We start from the raw sequence: 12196 nt of genomic DNA, 5'->3' as shown, positions 1-12196 counted from the left end.
GTACTATATAACATTTTAGACACATTCTAGACAGTTTATCAGCTAAAAAAAGTTAATTTTGGGGTAAATTACTCTTTAACAACTGCCTCGCAGGGATGTACTGCTTTTACAAAAAAACAGGGTACAGCTATAAACAGAATTAGAAAATGATTTAAAAATAGGTTTTAGGTGTCACAACCCATTATTATTCTCAAGTAGACAACTGAAAAAAAACTTCAATTCATAAGTGATTTAGGTTTACTTTTCAGTATGTTAAAAAGGTCCAGGATAGATACTGTATACACCAGCTGTCGCCCCAACTGCAAGAAAAAGCAGGATGCGTGTCCTGGATTAAAAATAAAAATGCTGTGGGAAATAGACAAAACTTAGTAAAATGAATGTGACCAGCTACAATAAGACATCCTCCATATTTAAACTGCAGAAATCAAATAAATCACTTGTTTTGTTTTGCTCAGCTCGTTAAGCACAAAACATAAATAGTTATTCACGAGTAAAAACTTTCCTAAAAAGACATAGCATCTGTGAAACGAGACTTTCGCCGGCCTGTCCCCGTGTTTCGCAGCCTGTAATTCACGTGTTCCTCTGGTTCCCTGAGGTTTCGTTTGCGGGTGAGTGTGTGTTTTGACACGCTTTTAATCAAAGAATAACCATGCTCACATCAGACACTTCAGAAAGTACATGCCCACACACACACTTTGATGCATCACATAATCAAAAAGGCATTGAAGCTGCCTTTCAAAGGATTTGTTTTCGTATCCAAATTTCCCTTTTTGTTTACGCGAATGTAAACTCATTTAGGCCATTCAAAATTTCCTGTTTTTTTTTTTTTTAATTCGTTGAGGAACAAAAGTCGGTTTGCTTTTTAAGAAGAAAGCTGTTTGGCATCAAGATTTTTAGCTGAACTGCATTTTTCATTGATTTTTCTTCATGAGATTTTTGCTTCAACTCACCACCCTTCTCTTTTTGCCGTTAACTTTAAAAAAAAGACAGACATTTTGAAAAAAAAATTGTTTCTGCCTGCTATAGTTCAACTGCCTCTACCTCAAATAGCAAACAYCAGAAGAACAATTTAAAATGGCAACAAATTTGCTTTGAAGAAGAGGATTTCAGTCACTGGTTTGAAGCTCTGAACAGAAGCAGAGTCCCAGGGAAACCGCAGAAAGATGGATCACGATTCRACGTAACCCGATCCTGCTGATGGCCCGGTGCGCCTTTCGATYGAATAATCGCACCAAGACGCGCGGACGTCAAACAGAAGGGCAAGATTATTGGATTTCCTAAAGAGCCGGTTCGCCGTCGCCCCGAGCGTCRCGGCACAGGCGTGTTTAATAGACAGATGAAAGAAGGAGGGAAATTAAAGAAGAAAGAGGGAGCCAGAAAGGGAGAAAAAGAGTATGTTTTTGTAAATGTGAGCATGTGTGATGTTGCGTGTGGCCTGTTTCTGCCTCCCCACTGAGAGGAAGCACCATTTGGAGACGATCGATGCGAGAAAACGGAAAGACGAGTTGGTCAACCTAAACACTACCATGCGTGAAAAGCCGTGCACACATCCTCCGTGAGCAATCGCGTTTCTCTCTTGTCATCTCGGGAAGAGTAAAGCCAGATTTTTTTTTTTTTTTGACTCGGGACAATTCTAGAAACAGATGTGTGTCCACACCGTAGAAACACATCATCTCAATCATCTGAGAAGCACATTTTAATCGACCATTTAATCCGTTTTGTGTTTAACATTTAATCTTGATTTGGGGTGTCTGGTGTGTTTTCCAGAACTGTGGTTACGGTGTGAAGGATGAGGACTTTGCCTGCGTGCCGTGCCCACAGGGGAAATACTCGAAAGGAAAGTATGAGATCTGCAGGCGCCACAAGGATTGCGATGCCCTTTACAAGGCTACTGTTCGTGTAGCCGGAACTCCAGAAAGGGATGCTGAATGTGGACCATGTTTACCTGGGTAAGACACACAAAAATACACCTTTTTGCTTGCAAAAACAGTTTGGCGTTAAAAAAAAAGTTGAATGTTCTTTGTAGAAATGATCAGGGGGATGTGTTTTGATCTGCTCACTATGAATAACAAATTAAGTGGCGCCACTTTTGATGCAGAATCTTCTGAAAAYTTCCCCTCAGGCTTATAATTACAGTAGCAGAGGAAGCTTTAGTTGTAGTGAATGAGATAAGAAGGCCAAAATGCTTCCCAACTCAATGAGTTTTCTATATAATTTGCATATATTCGTATTTTTTCCTGAGCTAACACGTAAGTCACCCGCTTCTCTGGTGGTTTTAATGTCGCTGATTGTTGTTGAGGAAAAAAATAAATAAATCAAATATATAATAAAGTAAGCGATGAAAAATGTGTCTCGGAAGTGAGAGATTTATGATCTGAAGATTTTTTAGATCCCTCCCACGCCATGAGAGACTTTCATTGATAAAATTTCCTGTCATCATTCAGGGCGCTTTTTTTTCCCCTTTGGCTCTGTGTCTCATTTTGCCGGATGTTTTTGCTTTTGATTAATGTGATTCTTACACGAGGGAGTGTGCAGATGCTCAGTTTGATCATGTCTGTATCTGTGTGTCCTGTATATGAATGTGCCTGAAGAGTTTCACAAACCTTAGTTTACACCTGAAGCTGATTAGTGGAAGTGGTGAATAGGAATAAAGTTTTTTTTTCTGTTTTGTCTTGCTATAAAACTATAAAATCTGTGTCAAATCTGTTTTTATCGCTTTTGATTTAATGAGAGTACCGAAACTTTAATAGATCTGTATTCATATCCATCTTTGAACAACTAGACATGAATAAACAAGAAATCATTTAAAATCTGAATATGTGATAAAACAAGTTCCTCAAAGAGCAGTTAATTCACTCCTTATACAGCTAAGGAAAGAGTCATCTTTGTAAATGTTCTCCTTTTTTCTAGACCAATGCCTTTTCTGTATAAAAATATCTATGTCCTGAAAAAAAAAACAGGCAAAAACACTTATGTTCATTCTCATACCTAATTCCACACCATTAAATTATTTACATATATCAATAAAAAGTAAATTAGAAAAATTATTAATACAAATCTCATTAAAAAGAAAAAGTAAACAACACAACTTTCAAAACAAGCATGACAATCTGAGCTTACAGTATACTGTATATGATCCAAAATCTAGTTGCATAAACACAAGATAAATTCTTTATAAATTATACTGACATGTCAGATTTACTGGTCAATAAACTACAATGGAAATAAATAAACAGTTGTCTTTATTACAGCAGGGCTCTGTACATGTTTGCAGTTTTATGACACTTGAGATTTATAAAAGAAGTTTATACATAAACATGGCTTTATACATCTGTTGTAATATACATAGTGTTAATGATTTATTTTTTTCTTTGTGTGCACTCCCAGTTTTATTTATTCACGAGGGGACATGGAGGGATTTTTACTTTTGCGTTCCCACGCAGTAGTGTTGCATTACCTTTTGCTTTCCCTCACAAAAGTTGTTTATCACTGTCATGCCTGCCGGTTTATTAACAAATCCACATGTTCACCATTAGCGAGTTAGCCTACTACTTTAATTCAGCTTCAGAATGAATATATCACACAGCCACGCATGGAAGTATGCAACATATCGATATTTTAACGCAGTGCAGCCACGCAACATTAAAGTCAATTTTACGAACTTGTGGCGACGCGTCCTGTTTTGGTAACTGGATATTTCAAAATAAAAGTCTGATTAAATTCAGTTCATACAAAACAAACGTTTGCGAGGTAACGCAATAGTGTTGCGTGGGAACGCAAAAGAAAAAAACATGTCCCCTCCCTCACATTTTGAATGTGAATTTGATTTTCGAGTTTCAAAACTTTTTGCATGAAGTACTTTTTTCTTTTGTGACTTTTTCGAGGTGTCGTGTTGAAAATGAGTCTGTGAATGGAAATATGTGGTCATTAGATGATGAAATAGATTCTAAATGACTAAGAAATGAAAAATGAAAGCTATAAGGAGTGAACAATACCTTTTATTTTTGGCATATTTTGCTCTTACTCTGCTGTTTTACTGATCTAGTCACAGTTTTGATTTAGAGTAATGCAGCTTTTGTTGGTTGATCAGTTTTATTTGACAAATTATAGAGGCACTTTCCTTCTCTACATGTCTGCTGCACCTGCATGTACGCCCTGATTACCTGCAGGCTGTATGCATTCAGTTCTCAAATATCCTCCTAATGCCATTCAGCCCAAACGATGCAAAACCATCCATCTGTTCAAAACCCTGGCACCTTCATATGGCTGCAGGCGATATCTGTACTAAGCTATTTTTAGTACCTCCAGGGTGTCAATTATGTACATTTCTAAGAAAAGTCAAACTTTGCACCTCAGTTTCTTCTCCATAAACTGTTTGAAAATAAAGTGTAGAAAGAAAGGTCACCTGCATACCCAACATACCAGCTGAACACATTTACTTGCAGGTGTGAAAGCTGTTTTCAATTATGCATTCAGTTTTTGCTTGCTAATAAATATCCAATATCTTGCTCTATCTTTTTGAATTTACATGAAAAGCAAAGACCACGTCAGGCTTCATCTTTTCAAGTTAACCTGTTTTAAAGTTGTTATTTTATTTAAATCTTTTTTTATATATTTTGCAGGTATTATATGCTGGAGAACAAACCCAGAAACCTCTACGGGATGGTTTGCCACTCGTGTCAGAATGCACCACGCAACACCAAAGAATGTAAGACTCCTCTTTTCTTCGCTGCTTTTTATCCATTTTTAGTCTGTCAAATGCATTTTCTAACCATTATTAACTATTTACACATGTTTAAGTTGATTAGATGCTGCAGAAAGGTTTTGAGCTTAAATAAAAGGAAATAAAAGTGGACAGGCCGCGCAGAAGCAGATGATGAAAGCCTGGAGTAAGTTTGAGGAAACAGCTGGAGGTCAGAGGTTAAGCTGAGCTTTCCTAGACCCTTTGATCACTGTCGTCTTTTATGAGCCAACATCACCCGACATAAACAAACAGGTTGCAAAAACACTTCCCTTCYCTTCTYGGTTCACTGTTTCCCTCGCTCCTACCGGTTGTTCCGCTGCTATCGATAACATCGCTAATCATCCTGCATRCTTGACTCTAATCTGTGCGCAAACACGGCCTGACCAATGCCGYGATTATGGAGTTCAATTCGTGCCATAACGTTGCACGCAAATTAAACGTGTTGCACATAAATTAAACATGTTTCACAAACTGTCCTCAAAGTTTGTGCACACACACAAAACATGTTGCACACAAATTGAAACCAGTTTTGTTGTATGAAACTTGGTTTATTTGCGCGAAACCAGTTTTATTTGTGTGAAACCTGYTTTGTGTGTGTGTGCACAAAGTTTGAGGACAGTTTGTGAAACATGTTTAATTTGCGTGCACCGTTATSGTATGAATTTAACTCCATACGCGATTGTCCGTAGGCATTTCTTCGCGCTCGCAGGACACCGAGAATGCGCCGGAAACGGTTTTYTTGGATTTGCAGATGCGTCTGGATTTTTTTTTTTTTCAGTTGCACTTTCTCACATTGTGTTTAATCCTATAATTGCTGGGATTGTGCAAAAATACAAATAAAAAAAAAGAAATGCTACCAATTTCCCCTCTTTACACTTGGGTTTCTGTTTAATGAAGTCACCACAGTTTCTCCTGTGGGAAGCACTGCGTGTGTGAACTGGCTCAAGCTGTGATCAATAGTAATGTGTCTTCAGGATAGGAAAAATAAAACAAAACTTTGCATGCTGTAGGTCCAAATCCCTGCCTTAGTTTTTAACTAAAATCAACTTATGATGAGAGGTGATCTAGGTGCTAAACATATGAGAGAAAAAATCTACTAGTCCAAATACTTGCAATAAAGATATAAATAAAATAAAAAAACTAATAAAACAATAATAAAATTTGCATTGACACTTTATGCTTCCTGTGGGTCGACGACAGATATTTTCTAAAACTTAGGATCTAAGGCTGCAAAAATATTTGTATTTATGTGTCCCTAATTACTTAGAATCCCCCCTGACTGTAAATAAAAATCTCTTAAACTAATGTTATTGTTATTGTGTCATATTTAATTAATGAGTGTGTTTTGAAAGATAGAAACCCCAAAAGCAGCCTGGGCCTGCAAAGCACACACCCATCATGCACACACACACACATGCGCGCATGCACACAAAGGAAAGTGTTGTAAGATTTACGATATTTAATGTCGTATTTATGCTTTTAAAAACTTTGTTGGTAGAGATTTTTTTTTTGCACTCAAAGACCGTGACTCTAAAATGTTTTTATATCTCAAAACYCCTCTGCTTAGTGTCCTGATGCATCTCAGTAATCCAGGTAGAAAAAATCAAAAGGAAAATAAATAAGCAGGTCCTCTGGATGGGTTCTTCTTTAGTGAAACGTTTCATCTCGTCCAAGAGACTTCTTCAGTCTGGTGAGTTTCAGGTGAACTCAGCCTTATAAGCACTGCCTCCACATGGACAAACAGGTTAGTTACAGGCAAAAGAGGGCCATCGCTTGACAATGGTCTTGATTAGTTCTATTGTGCATAGAGGGTCATGTGCCCTAATCAAGCCTATTGTTAGGCGATGGCCCTCTTTTGCATGTGACTAACCTGTTTGTCCATGTGGAGGCAGTGCTTATAAGGCTGAGTTAACCTGAAACTCATCATACTGAAGAAGTCTCTTCGAGGAGAGATGAAACGTTTCACTAAAGAAGAACCAATCCAGAGGACCTACTTATTTTTTCTTTTTGATTTTCATCTGCTTAGTGTCAAATAATTGTGACATCTCACAAGATTTTAACCATTTTCGCTTTGATACGTATTAGGATGACATTTCCTCCTAACCACCTTGTCTCTTTCATGAAATCCTCTTAACGGGGAAAGAAAAATAATGTTTAACCAACAAAATATATAAAAAAAAGAGCTGAAGCTGGGAGTTTTATTTGCTTAAGGTGAAGACAGGCTGACACTTGCCATGTAATCTGTAAATTACCCTGGCTCCTGCCTAGATCTCTGTGTGTGTGATAATTAAAATTGTGGCGGGTATGAGAAAGATGGATGATTAGCATGTTTGTGCTTGTGCTGATGCTACTCTTTGGCAGGTTGTAAAATGGACCTGTAGGCATCGCTCAATTACCACTCTGCCCCTTTCTGTTTTCACATTTTTACTATTCAAATGGAATATAATTACCCATTTATTCGAATCCGTCATGGTAGCCAAAACCTTTGTCGACGACCTCAGATGTTCTCCTCTGGTCTGGCCTCCTTTTAGTTTGTTTGGACCAGAGATTGGCCGGCACRTTTGTCATTGTGTAGTGTGCGTTCAGCCTGATTAAGAGATTAAACCGCAGGATGCTAAACAGAATTCCAGCTCAGACTCATGTCATCATCCAGAGGAGTGTAAACACATACCTAGAGTTGATGTCTGCAGCCACAGGGTGCTGGTTTTGTGTGTGTGTGAGTGTGTGTTTATGTGGGGACACGAGGCCCTGAGACCACGGGAAGCGGCCAACCCCATGCCAGAGAATATGTCAACTTGTTGAAGGGAAAAGACTGATTAAAAGAYGTGATTTATGCGCTGCCCAGAGTTTACAGCTCCATTAGGCAAGAGGAAGGAGAGTTGATGAAAAACCCAGAAAGGGGAAGACTGGAAGCAATAGATAGACGGAGGGAAATGCAGACGGGGAGGTGTGCTGCTTTATATCCACGCTGCCCAATAAAAAAAAGCTTTTGAGCTGCAGAAGTCGAACTTATCCGCTGTCAGGGATGATAATTTGCTTTTGTGGAATTCTGCTCACCGCAAAATAGGGCTCCAGAAAGGAAAAAAAAATGGCCGTTAAACGAAAGGCTGAAGCTAACAGCCCCATCCTCGGAGAGTGTTAATGCATAAACGCAGGAATTGGTGAAAGTTATAATTTCATCTTGTCGGTTAAACACCTCTTTATATTGTCAGATACGCTGGCTTGTGCCTCTAACACTCAGAGAAAAGTGGCAGGGCTGATTCTGAGCCTCTGCACGTATTTCAGACACATTTTATTTTAAAGCTGCTTCAAGTCCGCCTCTAACTTTTTGCTCTTCTAGACCTGATCGTGCTAAAATGAACTGAAACTTTTAAACTGCATGACTGTATCATAAAGATGGAYGCATTAAAGTCAGGTTCTCACTGTGCTGGGGATGCAAAGAGTGAGGGTCTGCAGAAAAAAAAAAAACAAATTTGCAATTTTTAGAACGATTTTACTCTCAAAATAGTCTTGAAGTTATCTCATGCAACTAGTCTAATAATTTAGTTTCAGTACTTCGAATACTAGAGCTGTATTTTTTTGTTGAATGCTACTGTTTTTTTCTTTTGCCACTGTCTGCCAATATGTGTAATGTAATGAAATTTGTTGGTATTTATATATTTTTTCATCTTAGTCTTTAAAATGCCAAACTTTAATCTAACTTCATAGTTTTTGTCTGTCTGATTACACATTTTTAAAAATATTAAACCAGATGTTCTGCTCAGTTATTCAGTACTTGAGTAGCCTTTTTATCAAATACTTTTTTACTCTTACTGACTATTTTTTCCTATCATGATCTACAGTTTTTTAGTTCTGTTCAGGTTTCATCATGTGCTGTTTGTCTCCTGAATTAATTATTGCTCAAAAGGTCTTGCCATAGACCTACTGATTTGTTCATTATTTAGTTTCTTTGTTTATTCTTGCATTTTCTCCTTTGTGTTTCTCTATTTAGTTTTCTTTTCTTGGTTTATTATGAACTTGACAGTGTAAAGATTATTTGCTGCTGAAAAACAAAAATTGCATTGAAATGTTAGTGAGAAACAACTTCCTGTAAAAGCTCGGCATGCCAGTATATGTGACACGATGTTTATTTAACACTTCATTCTCAYAACGTGGTGTTCTTAATGGGATTTTACTTAATGAGAAAGTCACAAACAGGGATACACACATCTCTGTGTGAAAATACCTAAAGCTATCCACAAGTGCCTTTAAAACTCACCAAAACTCCCCTTTTCTGCCAAAGTAGTCCACAGCAATATATTAATCTCTTCCAACAGCTGTGTGTCATTAAAACAACTGCATTCAATGTTGGCATCACAATAAAGACCCAACTATTGTAGCGTTGAATCTAATTGATAAATAGGAAATGAAAAGAATAAAGGAGCAGCCCAAAGCCAATGATGCTGTTCATCTAATCTCCCCTTGTTTTTAAAATCCCCACTTCTAATTTAGAAATGTTACCAACAGCAGGCAGTGTTTGTAAATGTCATTTGCAATACCGTCGGCTGTTTATTTATGCTTTAGCAAATCAGTTTTATTAATGTTGCTGCATAAAGGATTTATAAAGACCAGCTGCTGGTAATAAAACATTGAAGAGCATTTATGAATGCAGTTGCAAATGTTGTTTATAAACACAGCTGTAAAATGAAGGCAGAGCTGGAGACGGGAATCGTTCTCTGACCCGTGTTTTCTGGCCACTAAAAGACCCGGATCCCCTTCCCACATCCTGCTCTCAATCCACATTCCTGCAGATTTCTGATTCAGCCACAATCACCTAGCCTCTGCCAATGTGAAAGTATTTGATCAAAACCATTTGTCTGTTTGTCAGGAGGATTATAGAAAACAACTCCTGAGCTGCGTAAAGAAAACGAGCATTATTTTCTCTTGAAAAACAAAAAGTTGGCTCCGCGATTCAATAAGAGACAATAAGTTGCAGATCCCCCCCCCCCCTTTTTTTTTTACGAGTTGACACTATTTCCTGAGGGCGTAATTAAATCTTTATGACATGCATTGGTTAAAAAAAAAGGACTAGAGGAATAGCTTGGCCTTAAAAGATTTGCTCTTCTCTATCAAGAGTTTGAATATCTGTTTTAAACATTGCATGTCCATTAAACATTGATTTATCCATCTATCATGCAAAAACCACATTTTTAGCTGTTAAAAACAGCTGCGTCCCGGTGCTGCTTRGATATATTTATAGTCCAGTTGGGTCATATTTTTCAACCCGTTCAGTTTTCTCTATGTTCTAAGACGTTTTCGCAACAGAACTGCCAAATAAGGTCTGGACTTAACAACAACAATGGCTCAGGGTCACACTCTGAGGCTGGATGGACAAGACTTTGGCTGTTAACATTTTTTTAAATCAATTTGTAAATAAAAAGTTTCTGTACCACTTTACAATAAGGCTCCCCTTATAGATGGCTTATAAATACTTTATAGACAGGTTATTAGTTCATCTGTAAACACTTTATACATCATTATTAAGTGTTTGTTGTGCATTAATTAAGGACAAGAAAGACAAAACTGTCCGGTTTTTGGTCAAATAGTGAGCCAAATCTGTTTATGTACATATTACATCTAAAGTGCTATATTAAACATTCCAGACTAGGTTACTACCTTATAAACACACTAATGWAATGGAAACACGTATTTTACATATAATATTGCACTGTATTATACATATCCACAACTATCAAAAGTAGCCTTATTGTAAAGTGTAAGACTGTACATTATTTAAGGCTCCATTATGACATTTATACACATTTATTAATCATTAATAAATAGTGTACTTACTGTAAATATGTGTTTCCAATACCTTATTGTGCTTACAAGTTAATCTAGTGTGAAATGTTTAATATAACACTTTTAATATGTCCATGAACAGATTTGGCTCACTATTTAGCAAGAAATCAGACAGTTTTGTCTCTTTCTTATTCCTAATTAATGCATAATAAACACTTATTAATGATTTAGAAAGTGTTTACAGATGAATTAATAACCTGTCTATAAACTATTTACAAGCCATCTATTAGGGGACCCTTATTGTAAAGTGGTACCAAAGTTTCTGCGCTGCTATATAGTCGTACCTCTGCTCTCTAACTTGAATGAACAGGTCTGGAAGCTGGAGAGGGGGAGGTGTGAAGCACCTCATTTGGATTTAAAGAGACAGCCTCAAAATGAGTTGATCTGAGACACAYCTCAGAAAAGGGGTTAAAGAGGGGCTTGCGGAGTTACAATAAGGAGGGAGCCAGACCAAAGCATTGCAGTTACACTTTATATAGACCACAACTGTTTAGTTCAAATGTAAAAAAAGAAAGATTTAAAAGTATGGTCTCCTAACATTTTATGCTGTTTGTATTTTACAGGCACGCAGCCCATCAAGTCAATAGAAAACCGTCCGATTAATGCCGGCAGCACAACAGTTTTCCCCAACCCTTCACAAAAAGGTATAAACAAAAATCCCAAACATCATTTGTTTCTTTTCTTCATTCATCCTGTTTTTAGTACGTTTCCTCCCACAAACCCACTCGCACTTTCTTACTTTCCATCACGGCCTTCATTTCTCAGGTTCACCAGATCAAGGTCACCTCGCAACCGCGCTTATTATTGCCATGTCAACCATTTTCATCATGGCCATCGCCATTGTTCTCATCATAATGTTTTACATCCTGAAGGCCAAACCCAACAGCCAAGGTGAGGCGCACGCGAAACCAGACACGCGTAGCTTCACGTTGGAGGTTGGAATTTGGGTTTCATGGAGTTCTCTTTGTTTGCGTTGGCAGCTTGTTGTACTGGACAGGTTGTGAAAGCAGTGGAGGCGCAGACCAACAAACAGGAGGACAAAAAAGACATCCCTGGTGAGAGAAGCTACACAAACCTGCTTAGAAATGAACGACATACTCGTTTTTGTTGTCCTTCCTTTTTTTTTTTTAAATCAGAAGTCTTTCGTATTATTTCTTTTAAATGATCGTTTGTCTACAAGCATACTGGTACTGTGGTTAAACCTCATCCTGGCTACGATTTTACTTTGTCGTGTTCACACGAAACACAAGTTATTCTATTATTTATTTGTGAACAGGATTTTGATTTTATCCACATTTCTGGCTGCATGCTGAGATGCAAGCTTATTTTGGACGGCACTACCTTGCCTGCGCMTTTTTTATACTTAAAACATGAATAAGGGCTTTGATTCAAGTTTTTGAAAAAAAWATCAGTATTTAAATAGAATACAAATGGACCTCACTCCTTGTTYTTTGAAGATGTTTTCCTCTTCAGATTCTTCAGGCTCAGCCTATTGTTGCACCTATTGTTGTTGAACATAAACAAACCAAAGTAGATTTTTTTGGGATTTTTGTCAAGTTTGCCTGGAAATCTGGAAGAATTTAATGTTTGACAAACTAATTATATATATAT

The 12196-nt window shown here is 37.5% G+C and overlaps 1 protein-coding gene across 2 annotated transcripts in view; it reads left to right on the top strand.

Annotated features, from left to right (window-relative positions):
• The window catches only part of edar (ectodysplasin A receptor), a gene marked incomplete in the record, with an annotated part of 54305 nt that overhangs the window by 31496 nt on the left and 10613 nt on the right, over window positions 1-12196 (top strand). Inside the window, 5 exon segments of one of the 2 annotated variants that reach the window (XM_014011518.1) lie at window positions 1768-1949; window positions 4623-4708; window positions 11149-11229; window positions 11351-11476; window positions 11566-11640. In XM_014011518.1, the coding sequence (XP_013866972.1) occupies window positions 1768-1949; window positions 4623-4708; window positions 11149-11229; window positions 11351-11476; window positions 11566-11640 (550 nt within the window). 2 annotated transcript variants of the gene reach the window in all.

This window comes from Austrofundulus limnaeus, unplaced genomic scaffold (assembly GCF_001266775.1).
Source record: "Austrofundulus limnaeus strain Quisiro unplaced genomic scaffold, Austrofundulus_limnaeus-1.0 Scaffold81, whole genome shotgun sequence".
NCBI classification, from domain to species: domain Eukaryota; kingdom Metazoa; phylum Chordata; class Actinopteri; order Cyprinodontiformes; family Rivulidae; genus Austrofundulus; species Austrofundulus limnaeus.
This window is presented reverse-complemented; position numbering and strand designations above follow the sequence as displayed.